We start from the raw sequence: 17,260 nt of genomic DNA on the forward strand, positions 1-17,260 counted from the left end.
TTTTCGTCTTATCTGAGTGTCCTATGTCGCTTAAACTCAACATCAACACGGCTAACCACGCCGCCGCATCCCTGCATGTACGAGAGGACATATCAAGCGCGAAATGGCTGTTTTGTGTAACACGTATATGCAGGAAGCGGAAAATAGCAACACGCGATTGTCCGACGGGTTGTGAGCCGTTTGGTACTCGACTAAATACTCTGCAGCCAACGGCTGTTTGCTGTTCAAGCGCATATCCTTGTCATCTTCATGTCAACAGGGGGCAAGATCATATTGGCAAAACCAGTTGTGCCTCTTATTCGCTGCTTTAGACAGTTGAATGGGTTTGGAGGCGCGCATCAGACCACCCAGGAACACGATACGTGCTGACCACCAACTCATAGCCAAGGCTCAGCCTGCTTCTCTGCTGATAATTGCCCTTCCGTTTTCCGAAAACTCATTTACCTGCAAGGCTTTTGTCGTAGACAGCATCTATTTATGTAGTTCATTAGAAGGTCTCTATCTTCAGAGAACCGAAAGCCGGATGGAAATTGTCGTGTCCAACAGAATGTACCGCAAAGTCGTTGCCATGGAGCTGAAAGATCGTTCACAGCAAAACCCTCTCGTGCCTACCACACAGACGGAAGTCACAGCACTTCACCGATGCCGCCGGAGCGGTGGACAACGTCGATGGTTTCAGTTGGCTTCCGAGTGGTATCTGCTTTTTTCATACCTACTATTCTCCTTCGTTTTCTCCTTCGGCATGAGGAATTGGCTCCATGGCAAGTCCTTCGCAGTGTCCGGAAGCTCACAACTGCCTGGCCGGTCTTTCCGACTCGCTCAACCCGACGTGGTTACGATCATATCAGCCTGCCTGGTGGCTGGGAGAGCCATCGGTACCGCTTGGCAAGCCCTTGCTGCCTGGCGATGTATTTTCATTCTTCTTGAAAAGACTGGCCTTTCTCTCTCGGATGCCAGCGTCTTGGGGTCCTGGAAGCTGCCGGTGTGGTCAATCCTATGGCCACATTCATCAGTTCGGTCAGGTAAACATACCACCAGACTGATTGCGGTGCTGGTTCTTCTTCTCGCTTGGCCTTCGCAATTCGCTAGCCCCTTGGCAACCGGTTCCGTTTCTTGGTTGCCTATTCGATCTTACACCTTCGGCTCTGCAAAGTCTATCTCGCTGGAATCGCCGTTGGCGGGAAGATTTTGGCTAGCGTACGTGCTGGGCTCCAACATCCGCCAAGCCTTGGTCATTGCATCGGCAGCACGCCCCTACAAATCCAACAATGGGTCTTTGCCAGTTACCCCAGCGCGTCGTATGGCATCGCATCTGAGTTCTTATGCCAACAACACAGTCATAAGGAATGCCACGGTCCCTATATTCGATATTGAGTCCTTCGAATGGATCACCGACGAATCGCAGATACCCGCCGGGATCCTCCTCTCCATTCAGGATTCCAAGAGCGGGTATCTAAATATTTCAAAGCCAGAGACGGGAATGTCAGACGCCTATCCTGGAGCAACAGCTCTTCTAAAGGATCAGCATTGGATTTCACCATCTGCGGAGAGCTTGCCAGAGAGTGTGTCTCATCTGAGTGCTGTCAAATATGCCGCCATATACCTCGTGTCAGGCGAAGGAACCGACGAATACACCTGCGACCCTTCCGATGAAACCACAAGCTTCAGTCCCCTGCCGCTCGGTATCCACCTCGTCAAGCGACTTCAGCTCGATGAACGGTCCGACTGCTTTGCCGTTGCCAAGTTGCAAATCAGCGCAGGAGTGACTGGATGTAACCAACCCAAGCCGACGTCGAGTCCCTCCTGCTTCCTCGCATCCAACATGGTTATTTCTGACAGCAGAGACGTTTTGGCAGACCCTCTCACCGATGAGATATTCGCTATGATGCCGGAGGTTCACGCGATTGGGGCGTCTCTGCAGATGGATGACCCAGCAAGCCTCAAGGGAAACATGGAACGGTATCTTCGCGACTCCCTTATCCAAACTTACCAAGGAACCTGGAGCACGCTCACGGCATACCTTTCCAATAGCACTAATCCCGACAACAAGCTCAGAACCATAGGCTGGGAACCAGAGCAGCTGCTTCAGGCACAGGTTTCTTCTGAAAGAATTCTTTTATGGCTAGGGATGAGCTTGATGCTTGTTGTCTCTGGTCTCCTGCTTCTGACCATCGATTTGAGTTCTGAAGGCAAGACGATAAACGATCCAGTCATTGCAGCTATTATGCTGGATAGCTCTGAAGTCATTAGAACTGATAATTCCGGTCTTTGTAATGCGGTGGATACTGGTAAAGGACAGGGGAATACTCAAATGAGACTGCGGCTAGAGATCAGTAGCAGGTCCACCGTAATGGACGGCTATTATCATCCAAGATTGGTTCCCGAGGGACAAGTAAGGTCGGTAATATAGCTCAAAGTATCACGACCAATCTTGTATTGCCTCTCAGTACTACTTTCTGTTCGTCTAGGGAGGCTGAGATAGAGAAGCACGGCGGCCATGTTCAGGCGGCATATCTTTACATGATATTATCGAAATCACACAATACTCAGGTTATGCTTATTTGTGCTAATGTTCATGAAGGTACCGAGGCTCCTCACGTCGTTCTGGGAGCTTCATTCTGCTTTTAAAAGAGAAGCCGTCTGCTAACGTTTGTTCCGTCTATGCCTCAGTAGAGAAGACCTTCTGTCCCTCGAACCAAGTTTCCACGACCTTTGCTTGAAGCGCCTTTGACGGTTCCCACTCAAGATCCAACACAGCCAAGTCCGCCCTCTTCCCAACGTCCAATGATCCAACGCGGTCATCCAAAAAGCAGCTTCTTGCCGCACCCTCTGTGGCTCCAGCCACCACATCGCACAGAGACAGGGCAAAGTGTGGGTTCACGACCGTCTCCAACTCCGGCTCACGGGCCGATCTTCGCGTGGTTGCAATGTACAGGTTGTTGATGATGTGATGCGGCGCAGTCGGCGCGTCAGAACCGATAGCCACAGGAGCTCCGCCGTCGGCGAACTCGCTGTAGGCAAAGGCGCGGCCACAACGATGTTCACCGATGAGTTTCGGCCAAGCGCGCAGGATGGCAGGGTCAGAGTGAACAGGCTGTACGGAGGCGGTGATACCCAGCTTGCCCAACCTCTTGGCGTCCTCCTCCGTGGTGACCTCGAGATGCTCAATGCGCGGACGGTTCTCGGGGCCGACGTACTTCTCCAACACGTCAATCGCGTTGGCTACTGTGCGGTCACCGATGGCGTGAAGAGCAACTTGCAGACCATGCTTGGTCGCCGCCTCGACGACCGGGCCCATGTGCTCCGGAGACCAAACGGGATCGCAGTTGTCGTTGTTATGACTGTACGGCTCCTTCAGCGACGCAGTGCATCCATCAATGATACCGTCGCACACAAGCTTGATTCCAACAAGTCTGCAATCCGGGTCCGTCTGAAGGTTGAACTCCCTTGCGAGCTCTGCAGCTCTTTCGACTTGCTTGATGTTCTCGGCGTTATCGTCTCTAGGGAGGATCATCCAGTAGGCCGCAAATCGAATGGGAAGTCTCCGGCCAGCTTCCTTCTCCTGTTTACGATAGTCCAAAAACGCGCTCCACCCCTCTTCTTCCATCGCCATATCAACAAGACCCGTGAAACCGGCGCTGCTGTAGTCGTCGATAGCGGTCTTGATGGCAGAGATGCGGTCTTCAGGAGTGGAAACTCTGGCCATGTATAACGGGATGAACTTCATACTCGCCGCCTCGGAAAGCAACCCACTGGGCTTGCCAGTCTTGGGGTCGCGCACGATCTCACCACCAGGAGGGTCCGGCTCGTTGTCCAAGTCCAACTCATTCAAGGCCGCGGTGTTGGCCCAGGTTGAGTGCAGGTCCTTTGCCGTAATGAGAATCGGACGGGGGTCGAGGTCATCAATGAGAGAAGCCAGAGGGCCCTCGGGAGTCATGAAGTGCATCCAACCACTGCAGAAGATGCGTGCCTGATCCGGGTTGGCGACGGCATGGTCTTTGATCGTCTTTCTGATGTCCGCGAGGCTCTTGCAGTCGTCGAGGCGGAGCTTCTGCAGCGTTTGGCCCAGTTGAGTCAGGTGAATATGACCGTCGACAAGACCGGGGAGAACGGTACGGCCGGCAACATCGCGGACCTCGGCACCTGCGTCGATGGCATTCTTGACTTCCGGCGCGGCAGCTTCGCCAACAAAGGTGATTATTCCATCTTGGATCACCAGAGCCTCGGCAAAGTTGGCCTCGGATCTCTGTCCGGGAGGCGCCTTATTCGAGCGAAAGAATCTTCCGTTGCGGAAGACAATAGGTTTCGAGGTCGCCATGGTGAACGGCTTGACGTCTGAATAGTGTTTCCAAGGGTCAGCGCTAGTTCGAGGTCGTGTCAACCATGCAAGTCCCTGAACGACAGACTATTCAGTGGCGCACACCTCACTGATCATGAAATGTGGCAAGATGAGATGGAGGGGTGAGGTTGCATGATGCTGATAGCTTAGATAGCCTAGATACGAGGGGCATTGCGGGGTATCATGTCCGACATCTCGGCCGGCCGCTCGGCGTTGCATCATGACAAGTGTGGGGATCCCAAATGGCATCAGAAACCGCGCAAAAGCTCCGTGATCGGTGAACTGATAATGACGAGGTCTTGGCAAGTTAACTGGTCAGTTGTTTGGCGAGGTTCGAGGCTTGAGGCCCCGGGTTAATCACGTAAGAGGTGGGGGTAGATGTGGGCGCTATTCCCAGACGACTCTTCATGGTCTGAACTGCTCACGTAACTTCAAAGCGGAATTGCGTTGGCAACATGATTGTGAACTGTGAATGTCAGAAGCAATTAGCATCAACTCTTCGAATGAAACTTATATTCACTGATCAAGTTAGTTGCTCATATCTAGTTCTGTCTTGCAGTCACCTTCGTTCCGTTCACGTCTAACATGACTCAGCAAAAGAAAGTAGAACAAAAACAGTAGCACAGAAGACTTCAGAGGTCTCAGCTGTTTCTCATTTACATCAGATCTTTCAGTCTTCATTAGAAAATCAGAATGCTCACGCATTCAACGAAATCCGATTGCGGAATAATGCTGTGTTATTCTTCTCTGAAAAGGACATATGTAGATCGCATGTTACGAGTGTAGCTTCTCCCAGTCCGATATTTGTTGAAAAAGAGGCAGTCGGGTTGTGTAACTACAATGCTCAAAATTTCCACACCGATTGTGGGCAGAACGGCCAATATTTGAAAGTTCCAAGTAATTGCTTTCGGTGGTGTCGTATTTGACGTTGCTTCTGGTTGCCTGGGGGATGAATCCATGAACCCTGACTCTATCGATATCGTATTTCCAAGAAACTCTAGGCAGCCATTTTAACGGAGACCGCGGGTTACTGACAAAGATGCTAAGCAATTGAAGGTAATTGAAAAAAGAAAAAGCAGAGTTCACTATGACTCAAAGATAAAAGGGATTTTTGAATTAGACTGCGAGTCTAATACCAAAGTAACAAGCGATGCGTGAGACAAGTTGCTGGAGTTGCAAACATCTATTTCCTCCGCGATCTCTTGACCCCGGCAATCCTCATCGCAAAACCCAACTGTTGACAAGGGTCTGAGAAAGGACCTAGGACCAAGTTCCATTGTCATGTGACTGCGGAACTTTTTGTCCCGCATTTGCGCCCTTCGCGATTTGCTTTAGTTATTCCGTCAATTTGCTGTAGCTGCCTGATCGCCCAGATCCGAATCGCAAGATGGAGAAAAGCAACGTGAGGAGAATATCGTAAGTGGCCACAAAATCGTTAAAAAGTCCTCTGAAGGTACTAAATGACGATGATTGAAAAAGATGCAAACGGTGCCAACAGAGAAAGGTACGCCGGTATTTATAGTCCACCCTCCTTCCGATATCGCCGCTCCGCGCCGCCGATGGCCGTCGGCCAACGCCGTTCTGGAAGTCGGGTTTCGGCTAACACGGGGCCGCTGCAGATTCGGTGTTCCCGCACCTTTCCATGCGGCAATTGCTCCGCAGCTTCGGCCAAGTGCGAGTTCCGTGAGAGTGATTACAAGCGGCCGCCGGTGTCACGTGAATATGTCACCGCACTGGAGTCCCGCATCGCGTCCCTGGAAGGATTTTTAGCCCGGCTCAAGGAGGCAAACAACGATGAGAGAAATCAGATTCTGGATGAGGTCGAGATAAAAGACTATGTTCCGTCTTTCTCAGGTCTGCCGTTGGAGGATGAGACCACATTGAGCGAAGCGTTGATGAAGGCCTCCTTGCAGGAGACGGTGGATGGTGAGTTGTCCTCGATTGCTAAGACTTCGCGCAGCATTTTGCTGACGTCAAAGGCTCGATGATTTATCATGGACCTACGAGCATTTTCCAAAATGATATCCGTGATGCGAACGCCAGTACATCCACCAGCTCACGGCCGTCTCCTTTCCAGGGTGACAGAAGCAGCCTGACTACGCAGACAATGCGCCTGTGTCTCGGTCTCTTTTTCTACTGGCAGTACCCGCTGTTCATGTTCATCGACAGGGAGGCGTTTGTGGCGGAGTTTGAGGATAATCCTATCGACGGAGATTTCTGCTCAATCCCCCTCATCTACGCAGCAGCAGCGATTGGGGCTCTGATGTCAAAGGATCTGAATATCAGGGGCCGGGCACAGACTTTTGCCGAGATTGCACAGCATATTTTGACAACCGAAGGTCTCAACGCACCCAGGCCAACTTCGGTGCAGGCACTCCTATGCTGTGGATACTATGAGATTGGACAAGGAAACATATCCAGAGGATGGATGTTTGCAGGTAAATCGGGCTACTTGAAATCACCATGGTCTTGTCATTGGCCAGTATCTTACAACAGTACAGGAATGGCCTTCAGGATGGGACAAGACATTGGGTTTCAACGAGATCCGAAACATTGGGACTCAGAAGAAAAGCCCAAGTCCTTATCACCGTTTCCATTCGATAATGAATTCCGTCGGCGCATATACTGGGGCTGTTTCTTAGCGGATAAGTAAGCTTTGCCTTGGTGATCTTGATTTACTCATTCTGACGCGTCTCCTAGAATTTTCAGCCTGTTTCTGGGACGTCCACCCTTCATGTATGAGAACGATGCTGACGTCAACCTGAGTGAGCCTCTGCCGTGAGTTATCTTCTTTTCCCCTCTCTAGAGTCTGACTGACTGCCCCTTCAGTCATGACCCGCCGGTCTGGGAAAACTGGCTCTTCTCACACGACCTCGGGTTTCTCAAAACTGTCCGACCAGCCGGCCCGAAATTGACTTTATTGTTCAACCAGCAAATCGAATTGGCTCGCATCATACATGACATGCTCTCGACGACCTTTGCGCCTAAGAAGAAGAACGATTCTCATGCCAGGAGATGGACTGAGGTGTCGCTTAACAAGCTGAATGCCCGGCTGGTTGCATGGCATGAGGCGCTACCAACGAATATGAGATGGAAGAAGTGGTTTACGAACAAGGATAACCTGCAGCCCAACGTGGCTATTTTGCAGTAAGTCGCCATATAGGGCGATATTATTGGGCTTGCGAAACTGACATGCTGTTGACAGCACTCTTTACCACAGCACTCGTATTTGTCTTAATCTGCCTTTCATAGCTTCCATCGGGTCAACACCTTCTCTATCGGAAGACAAGTCTGAGACCCCAACGAACCCTCTTGCTGTTTCATTTAGGGTCTGCAAGTCCGGAGCGCAAGGCATCGTCGATGTTTTGCAAAGATTCAAAAGCGAGCATACTCTTGGCAACGCCCCTTTTCTACTTATGGGCGGCGCCATTCTTGCCACGAAGGCGGTTCTGGTGACCTCTCGGCATGAAAACAGCACGTCGTCAATGGAGGAGGATTCATTGCTTCCCATTCTCAGAGACGCACTGGAAGAAATGTCTCCATCATGGAATCTCGCGGCGGCGGCCCGGGTCAAGTTCGATACTATGTTTACGTCGAAGCATCAGCAGCATACTAGACCAACAAAAGATGCAGAAGGTTCTCCAGCCGTATCTCAGGCATCACGGCGAAGCCCAGAGACAGCAACGGCATTTGCGTCGACATCAAGACCAGCTCAAAATGAGGCAGCAATTGATCCGAGACTCATTACTCCAGAGACAGCATCCACGGGAAATACGGGGGCCGTGGCATCGGAGCCGACGGTTCGAGATTTGGGGAGTTCAGAGCAACATGTGTGGGAACCAACAGGCGTCCTAGATACAGCGTTCTGGGCGGACATGGGAGACAACCTCCTCTCTGGATCAGATCTGAACTTCTATAACGGTGTGCCGGATTTTGACTGGTCGGATCAGCCGCCAATTCCCTGATACCTTAGTATAGAATCGACAAGTATTGCGTCTTTGACCACAGGTTTCAATGGAAACGCAGTCAACTGACTCATCGCAAAGTTTCCTTTCTTTCGGAGAGAAGATTTGAGTTCATGAGAATACTTAAGTCTTATTGCATCTATGCTTTCTGTCGGAATTCATCGATGACACTGACAGGTTTCGTGTAGCTCAGCTCGGTTTGGTAGTCGTGAGGCAGACCGAATACCTTGGGGCCGGCGATCTCCAGCGCTCGTTCTGTTGCCCAGAGCGGATGTCCAGCCATGATCATAACGGCCACCTTCAATCCATACCTGTACTCCTGAACGCCGATAGCCTCTCCAGTCGAGGTGTCTAGGAGGAAGATCAAATCCGGAACGGTGGCAAGGACCTGTTAAGTATTAGCATAGCTCAGACCGTGTGAAGTCAGATCAGCACTCACCTTCTCAGTGCCATCCTCAAGCTTCCCCAAAACTCCAAGGTTCTCGTTCATGAACGGAACAACAACCTCCTTCAGCCCCTCGCCAATTCTGTCCGTATCGGTCTCCATCTCGCTCTCGCTGAGCCTCTCGACGGTGACCTTACCCAAGCTGTGCGCCGTGGTGGTCAGAGTGCTCTCGACCGCGCGGATCTTGCCCTGGAATAAGACCTTTGCACTACCGGGTCCGCCAGCAGCTTCAATCAAGTCTTTGGTGACCGTTGAGACGGTTCCGGCCTGCTGCGCCAAAGCAACAACACGTCCCAAGCGCCAGGCCAGCGAGTAAGTATTGGGTATGCCGACCTCACGCATTAGCTTTCCGGGGATGGGACGTCCAGCAGCGCCGGCGGCTGAGCCCATGGCAACGCAAGCATCACGAATGGCGATACCTGCCGATGTCTCGTCGGTTTGAGTGGCAGGGATGACGACATTGTGGCCCGTTCCGCTGCAGAGCGTGACTGGAAGTAGCTCGTTGACGGATTTGGCGTGGATGTATTGGGACACCATCTCAAATTGAGGGTAGGCCCGACCTAGAAGTGTTGGTCAGTACCCGTTCAAAGTTAATGAGAGGTTTGGATGAACGTACCCATCATATCGCCGTCTACTGTGGGAATGCCGTAATACTTCGAACTGCCCCAAATCAGAGTCGCAACACCATTTGCTCCGCCAATTTCAGTGGCGATCAACCTCTCAAACTTAGTCTTCATCTCCTTCTCCATCTCTTGCATCGCATGCCACACGCCGTGGCCTCCAGGACGCTCGATGCTGACCGCGGGTGTACCGACGCTAGCAATAGGTGGCATCATCTCATCGTCCTTCAGATCCTCAATCCGGATAATCTTCATCGTCTCGCCTTCTGTCAGAAGTTGCTTCAACTCGAGGTACGGTGCATAAGGAGAGCCACCACCTCCACATCCCAGAATGTAACAGCCGATGGACAGAAATCTGAGGTCGGTCTCGGATAGTGTCCACAATCCGCTGGCGTCAACTTGAGGACGGTAGTTCTTAAGGTCCACAACTTCGTCCTCGTCCGTGCCGTCGGCAGCTGCCTTCTCGTGCTTCTTCGTTTCCTCGAACATCTCCTCGTCGATCAGCTGGTCAGGAGCAGCTGTCTTGCTCATTTCTGAGTACACCCGTTGATGATCCGCAGGCAGCGCCACTTCAATCTTGATAGAAGTTTGGTTCTCCACGTACGGTACTCCAGCGACTTCTTCGTGGAGCACTGTGACAGAACTCGCGTCTCCGCCCTGGGCCACGGCGTTCTCGATGGCTTTTGCTTTGACTTCTGCGATGCCTCCTTGGATATCTGAGCCGTAGACTATCGTCTCAGCCGAGCCGTAAATCTTCGCGATAGCGGCACCGATGGCGTTTGCAACGCCTGCGTGCTCGGGCAGCACGACCTTGCTGACTCCGGTGAGTTCTGAAGGGCACAGAATCGAGCCGCCGCCTACCAGGATGACGGTGCATGGGTCGGCTGAAAGCTTCGCGCGATCGATGACCGACTCGAGCATCTTCCTAAGGCGCTCTTTGCCCTTCTCGACAATATCGCCTGACAACGACACGGCAGTGTTGCCAATGTTTGCGCCGGATGCAACCGCGAGGTCAGTTGCGGTAGCTACGTTCCCCCCAAAGCAGAGTGCCTTGGTCACGAGATCATGGCCGACGCTGTCCGGCCCCACGGCAACAGAGCCATCATCGTTGACGTGCAAGATCGAACCACCACCCAAGCCGATGCTCTCCACAGAGGGCATCTCCAGGTTGACCTTGACACCGGCCAACTCTGTGTAGCTCTTGGACAGCCGAGGGTATCCGTTCTTCAGCAGGTAGCCCACATCGGAAGTAGTGCCACCAATGTCAACAACGATGCTGCCAGACTGGTCGATCTCATCTTTCGAGAGGAAGGCAGCGCCGCGGATGGAGTTGGTGGCTCCGGAGGAGAAGATTTTGATCGGGGCTTGCATCGCCTCGGCAAACGGCAGCAGGTGACCGGAGTTCGAGGTCAAGTACAGAGGGCACTGAAGACCTATGCGACGCATCGCGCCAATGAAGGCTCTGATCGTGCGTTGCGCGAAGTTGAGGATGGACGCGTTCAGGATTGTGGCATTCTCGCGGGCTAGGAGGCCGGGACCGGCGATGTTGTGGGAGAGCACAATGTTGACATCTTCGCCCAACTCAGCCCGAAGGATCTTAGAAACCTCGTCCTCTTGGTGGTAGTCTTTGTCGGTCGAGCAACCGATCCCGATGATGGCGACGTTCTTCAATCCCTTCGACTTGATGATGGCCGCTTGCTCTCTGATAGCGGCTTCATCGATGGGCCCGATGAGCGTCCCATCGATGTTGCAGCCTCCTGGAATAATCGCCGAGTGGCCGTTGATGATTCGCTTCAGGGCCTTGGGCCAGTCGGCGAAGGGCGGCGTTCCCGTGGAGAAATGGTGAGAAGCTAAGCGAAGGACTGCGATCTTCTCCACGCGAGAAGTATCCCTTTCGATGATGGCGTTGAGGAAATGGGTAGTGCCGATAGCAAGAGCTGTGATCTTGGCCGGATCGGCGCTGGACTTGTCCAACAGAGCCTTTAGGGTTGCTTGAACGGAGAGAGTCACGTTGGATGTGGTTGAGGCTTTATGAGAAGCCACGACAGCCTCCGAACTTGTCTTGGAAACATCGAGCAAGACACTGTCGGTATTGGTACCTATGAGAACCAGCTCAGTCAGATCCGAAGATGTAATTCCGCACAAGTGAGTCCGGGGGCCCGGTCTATTGCTCACCTCCGACGTCTACTCCGACGACCAGCGTTCCTTCGGCCGAGCTCATCTTGGCCTTCTTCGTGGGATGATCCATGGTGAGTGTCGCCGTGGCTCTTACGCTCAGCACACTCGAGATCCTTCCGAACCTCAAAGCGCGAAAGCTAAACTTGGCTGAGAAAATTGCGCGTACGGACTTCTCACGCGGCGGCTTTCGATGATGACCTCCGTTGGTGTGTAGTTGTTGCGGCACAATCAGCCGGGAGGTGGGGTTCAAGTAACGGAGGCCAACTCCGTTTATCGGCAGCTCCATTCAGATTGATCGCCCTAAAATTGAGTGGCCCTCTCGCTAATGCACGAAACCATTTTTGCCAGGGCCACACAGATGGAGGGTGACGATGATCTCTAGGCCGACGGTTCGGTGTCTCGGATTTAACTCAACCCATCGAATTGCTACCATTTGATTATCTACGGCAGTTGATTGTGATCTCTTCCTGTCCGCATGATTCACAACAAGAGAAGAAACTTGGAACGTTGGTCACTTTTGTGCGGCAAAAGATTGGCAGTTTAAGAAAGAAACAACGCGCGGTGCTCATATTTAGGCACTGTCTACACCTAACATGACGAACCTCAACTAAACACAGACATAGGAAATTTTCGAACCAAATCACAACACACTAATACATGATTGAAATAGGAAATAAACCCGGTCTAATGCAGCCAGCTCAACAATGCTAGCGGGAACAAATCCTCGCGGAAGCTTAGTTGCCCTTGTTGCCACCGTTGTTGCCTCCACCATTGTTTCCGCCGTTACCTCCACCGTTGTTGAACCCCGGAATGCCGTTGAACTGGCCGTTGCCGGCACCGTTGGGGCAAGCCTTCTGAGCAGCCTGGGCAGCCTTAAGCAGATCGTTTTGGTCCTTGCAGTTGTTGGAGACGCAGGAAACCAGGCTGTTTACATTGGCCTTCTGGCAGTAGCCGCAGTCGCTGATGTTGTCTTGCTGGCAGCCGGCCTTCTGGAGATCGTCGTTCAAGCAGCCCTTGGCGCAGTCGGGGACGTCGATGCTGTCAGCAATCGCAAGGCCGGCGACGGCGGCGAAGATAGCGAGGAAAGAAGTCTTCATGTTGATGGAAGTGATGTGAATGAGTTGAAGTTTGCTTTGTGATTTCGAGGTTGAAAGGTTTTCAGGGTAATCCTGTTTAGCTGGTTTGTAGAGTTTGAGTGTGTTTGATGAGTTGTCAGGGTAGTGGAAAGGGGTTCATTTGTGGGATTTTATATTCTTGATGAAGCGCATACGTCCGTAGAGGGACGTGAACTATTCCTTCATCTCATTGACGTGGGCAACATGACAGTCGAATTTCTTACCCTGCCCAGTGCTATTTTGGCCGATTGGAGGTTATTCTTGTTGTCCGCGCAATTTCGTCAACTAAGTTTGAAGGTCCAGCTGTGCGAGAGCTCGTGAGCGGCAAACTTAGGCCTCTCGGAAGTCCAGCCGGCGCCGAGAGCAATTCCATGACGAAAGGCGATCCCAGACCGTGTACAAGTTCATGATTATTCCATCACCAATCAATACACCCAGTTAATAAGCAACCTGCGTATCCGAGAAGGACACTCGCTCAGGTCAGCATCACGTATCCAATCGCATTAACCGTCCCGTCGGAGCGGCCATGTCATAGAACCTTCGGCAGTGTGGCTCGGGGTCATGAGATGAGTCGTTCTTCGGGAGCACGGACTGAAGTCTGTCAGCTTTGAGCCACAGCGGCGGGCTGTGCGGTTACGTGTTGTTGGCCACATGGGGAATGGAATCGGGCCATAGCCACATGGAACCGACAGAGCGCTCAACGGCGATGCATTCCCGCTTGAAACATCTCGCAGTCTTGGTACGATTATCACCTTAAGGCTCGATCGTTTCTACCTACTTTCCGTCTTGCGACTGACGGCTTGGACAGCGGTCCACGGACTGGTCTCATTAAGAAGACATACGTACGAATACGGCGCCCGATAATAAAGTTCTTCGGGAACTATGGAACACTTCGCATACGCCAGAATCTCGGACAGTATTGTTCGGACGACAACGTCGGCCTTCAGTGAAAAGTTTTCATAGGCTTCCAAAGATAACTGCGAAGAACTCCACGTCCGAACTTCATGTCCGAAATTCAGGTAGGCATTTAACGTACCTGGCGACTTGGAGTGGTTGGGAAATGGCATGCTTAGATTTTTTCAATCAACTACATCACCGATGAACATATTCCAAATGTTCAAACAGCTGCGCCGACCGATTTCATGTTTACGCCGTCAACCACGCTCTGGCCGCTGAAGCTTTGTGAAGTAAGACCGCTTTGCTATGACCGTGTAAAGTCAAGTTGAGGGATATACGCGTCATATCTTCAATCTTCCTCAGCCACACTGCACAGATATTCATTTACTGAAATTCGTGATAGAGCTCTGCAGAATTGTGCCCAGCACAGCTGTTGGCCTTTACTTTGTTGTCATCAAACCCGACTTCATCGATCGTCATTACGCTGAGCGCAGTTAGAACAAACACTCTCGGAAGACGGACTCGCTGTCCAACGTCATCTTTTCACGTAACTTAATTTCAGCTAAAGTTAGAGATACTACTCCCGTACCTTCTTGCTTATCCGTTGCCTCAGCGTCTCTAGACGTCGGTCTTAGTGCCATGGGAACGATGTAATGTCATGTTTCTTTCATGATTGTTGCCATCAAGAAATAGATTTATGAGCAAAATGGACACAACATTGTCTATGGCGAGTGTTTTTGAGATTGCAATACTAATTGTAATACTTCTACGAGAATTCTTCCGGGATGAGCCGCTTTCCCTGCCAGTCGCAGGATGCTCGTAACTCCGGAGTTCAACTCCGTCTGCTGCCTGGGGACAGATGACATACGGCAAAGGCTCGACCCACTAAATGACAAGCTTCAAATGACGCAGAACCATTCGCAGTGAGTTGGATTTGTCCCGAACATACCGAAAAGACGTCCGACATATCCTCAGGATGTCCATCATAAGCGAAAGTAAATTTGGGGTCGAATACATCACGGTCGAATCGACTTTTGGGTCAGTCAAAGGGTTCGTCAACAGAGACTACCCTAACGTCGCCCAGTTTCTAGGCATTCCCTTCGCGGAGCCACCGGTAGGTCCGCGTCGCTGGCTTCCACCTACCCCGAAGCTGCGGCAGGATGAGATCGATGCCACCAGGTTCGGGCTATCTTGTCCCCAGCAAACAACCGGAGGAAGGGCTTCCGTGTACAACACAGATGTGCCTGAACTCCAGATTAAAGACGAGACCTCCGAGGATTGCTTGTCCATATGTATATGGGCGCCCAAAGATACAGTTGAGCGCGCAACAACAACTGCATTGCCCGTGATCGTCTTCATCACTGGCGGAGCGTTTCTTGTTGGTGGCTCGACGGTGCCTTATCAGAACCCAACACCTTGGGTCGAGAACAGCCAACGACACATAGTAGTGACTATCAAGTAAGAGCGCGTCAGCTTCAGCTTCGTTCTTAGTTTAATTTTGAGCCACAGCTACCGTTTGACGATCTTCGGCTTTCCGAATGCAGCAGGCCTCAACCCGCATGAGCGAAACCTGGGGTTTCTTGACCAGCGCCTGGGACTCGAATGGGTACACCAGCACATTGCTTCGTTCGGTGGTGACCCTTTGCGGATGACTCATTTTGGACAATCAGCTGGCGCTCGAAGCATTGATGTCCATTCATTCTTGCATGTCGATAGGCCTCTCGTTCGAAACCTCATCATGAACTCGGGTTGCGCGCTCCCTCCGATGCCAACCAGAGACCCGGAATGCAAGCATTTCAGTTTTCTTGCCAAGTCCTTAGGGTTTCAAGGACAAGACCCGGCCGCCGAGTTGGACTTTATGAGACAGCAACCCGCTAAGAAGCTGATCGATGCGATTCGGGATCATTGGGCAGCAAGCGAGAAACCGTTCCTTAGCTTTCGGCCGATTGTGGATGGCTTTACGATGTTCAACGACTACGAGGAGCGTGCGAAAGCCGGGAATTTCACTAAGCTGGTATGATTTCTGGATGCCCGGTGTTTCTTACGCAACTCGCAATTGCTAATGCCCTATTTCGCCGTGCAGCCTGCTATCTGCGGAACAATGAACGATGAGGGAAACTCGGTAGCTGTGTATCACCCCGACGGGCCTGATCCAGTGTGGGCGGAGAAAATAACGAAAGGCTACTTCCTGGAACCCATGGTGAGAATGGCCAGGTAAGTTTGGAAGTGAAATGCTGCCTGTGAAGGCCGAATCTGACTGTTGATGTAGAGCCCGTTCTGCACACGCACCGACCTTCCGTTTCTTGTTCAAAGACTTTGCCCCTTCAGGGACCAGCTCTTTCCCGAATATCTCACCGCGTCCCTGGCTTCGCGCTTACCACAGCTCTGACATGCCTTTGGTCTTCGGCACGCACTCATGGGCTAGGGGCCCATCGACTGCACTTGAAGAGAGAGTTTCACGAGCTTGGCAGGAGCTTTATGTTGTATTTGCCGAAGATGGTCCTGATGGGCTTAGAAGGCTTGGCTGGAATGATATGAGCCATGGTGAGGGTATCGTGATAGGTTCCGGGGAGAAGGGATGGGAGACAGTCCGTCTTGAAGAGATTGATCGCTGACGAGTTTGCTTGATCTGGGGTTTCAATCATGGCGAGCACATTCACGAGTTACCATGAATCAACGTAACTTATATTAACTTCCATGGTATATTAACACGCTTCAACATCTTCTCCTCTACGTTTCGGAGCCGTCTAAATTCTCTTCTCGATATATACACTATTACACACATCTCTGAATACCTCCATCGTCTGTTGATACCCAGACACCACATCATCAACCCTTTTCGCCATGTCTCTTCCAAGCGGTAGCAGTCTCTCCGCCTCCTTCCCCTCTCCGGTCCCTGTGCCGCAGATGACTTCATGAATCACCCTCGCTGCCTTCAAATGGTCGCCGTCAGCAGGGAACCCGTCAGTCGCTGATGCCGCCATGACTTGGTACACTTTCTCCAGATTACTGCCTTCGTAGTCGGCTGGCATAGCGGCCCCTGAAAACCTCACTGTAGGTCCCATATTGGTGTCGAACGAGCCGAGCGCCACGGTCAAAACACGAACACCAAAAGGGGCCATCTCCTTGGCAAGTACTTTGCTGACGCCTGTGAATCGTGATTGTCAGCCAAGACTCGGTACGAGAAGCATCGTGTGACACCTACCATCCATCGCCGCTTTAGCAGCGGCGTAGATGCCCATCGACTCTCTTCCTTCAATGCCCGCCCCGGAACTAATATTCACGATAATCCCGCTCCTTCGCTCGCGCATGAGGGGAGCAACCGCCCTCATCAGACGATACGGCCCGAAGAAGACCGTGTCCATCTGCGCTCTCGTCTCTTCCTCCGTAAAACTCTCAGCTGCGCCATGGATTGACCAGCCGGCGTTGTTGACCAACACGTCAATCTTGGTGCCGTCTTTCTCCAGGTTTTCGATGAGGTTCGCTGAGTTGAGGTCGTCTACGTCGAGCTTCAACCACTTTCCGCCGGCGCCTTCAACCTCTTGAACCAAGTCGGGAGTTTTCGAGGGATTGCGCGAGGTAGCTATCACATCATGTCCGTCTTTCTGCGCCAGTCGCGTAAGGGCGAGCCCGAACCCTGACGAGCAGCCAGTGATGAGCCATGTGAGGGGCCGATTTGGGACTTTGAGGCTGTGCGCCAT

General features: G+C 52.0%; 5 protein-coding genes across 5 annotated transcripts; 1 reads left to right on the plus strand and 4 right to left on the minus strand.

Moving 5' to 3' along the window:
* Window positions 1-2,659: 2,659 nt before the first annotated feature.
* Window positions 2,660-4,318, minus strand: CkaCkLH20_12561 (amidohydrolase; the record flags this gene model as incomplete). Its single annotated transcript, XM_038895274.1, has 1 exon — window positions 2,660-4,318. One exon carries the CDS (start codon window positions 4,316-4,318, stop codon window positions 2,660-2,662), a length of 1,659 nt encoding a protein of 552 aa, XP_038739413.1.
* Window positions 4,319-5,898: 1,580 nt separating this feature from the next.
* On the plus strand, window positions 5,899-7,490 carry CkaCkLH20_12562 (transcription factor; the record flags this gene model as incomplete). The annotated part of the gene is made up of 5 exons (XM_038895275.1): window positions 5,899-6,265; window positions 6,319-6,777; window positions 6,841-6,988; window positions 7,040-7,117; window positions 7,169-7,490. 5 exons carry the CDS (start codon window positions 5,899-5,901, stop codon window positions 7,488-7,490), a joined length of 1,374 nt encoding a protein of 457 aa, XP_038739414.1.
* A 953-nt stretch (window positions 7,491-8,443) lies between these two features.
* Window positions 8,444-11,617, minus strand: CkaCkLH20_12563 (hydantoinase/oxoprolinase; the record flags this gene model as incomplete). Its single annotated transcript, XM_038895276.1, has 4 exons — window positions 8,444-8,692; window positions 8,744-9,309; window positions 9,366-11,468; window positions 11,545-11,617. The coding sequence occupies 4 exons, from the start codon at window positions 11,615-11,617 to the stop codon at window positions 8,444-8,446; spliced, it is 2,991 nt and encodes a 996-aa protein (XP_038739415.1).
* A 664-nt stretch (window positions 11,618-12,281) lies between these two features.
* On the minus strand, window positions 12,282-12,644 carry CkaCkLH20_12564 (CFEM domain-containing protein; the record flags this gene model as incomplete). Its single annotated transcript, XM_038895277.1, has 1 exon — window positions 12,282-12,644. One exon carries the CDS (start codon window positions 12,642-12,644, stop codon window positions 12,282-12,284), a length of 363 nt encoding a protein of 120 aa, XP_038739416.1.
* Window positions 12,645-16,306: 3,662 nt separating this feature from the next.
* Window positions 16,307-17,260, minus strand: CkaCkLH20_12565 (retinol dehydrogenase 8; the record flags this gene model as incomplete). The annotated part of the gene is made up of 2 exons (XM_038895278.1): window positions 16,307-16,707; window positions 16,765-17,260. The coding sequence occupies 2 exons, from the start codon at window positions 17,258-17,260 to the stop codon at window positions 16,307-16,309; spliced, it is 897 nt and encodes a 298-aa protein (XP_038739417.1).

The sequence above is a fragment of the Colletotrichum karsti genome, assembly GCF_011947395.1.
Source record: "Colletotrichum karsti strain CkLH20 chromosome Unknown Scaffold61, whole genome shotgun sequence".
NCBI lineage: Eukaryota > Fungi > Ascomycota > Sordariomycetes > Glomerellales > Glomerellaceae > Colletotrichum > Colletotrichum karsti.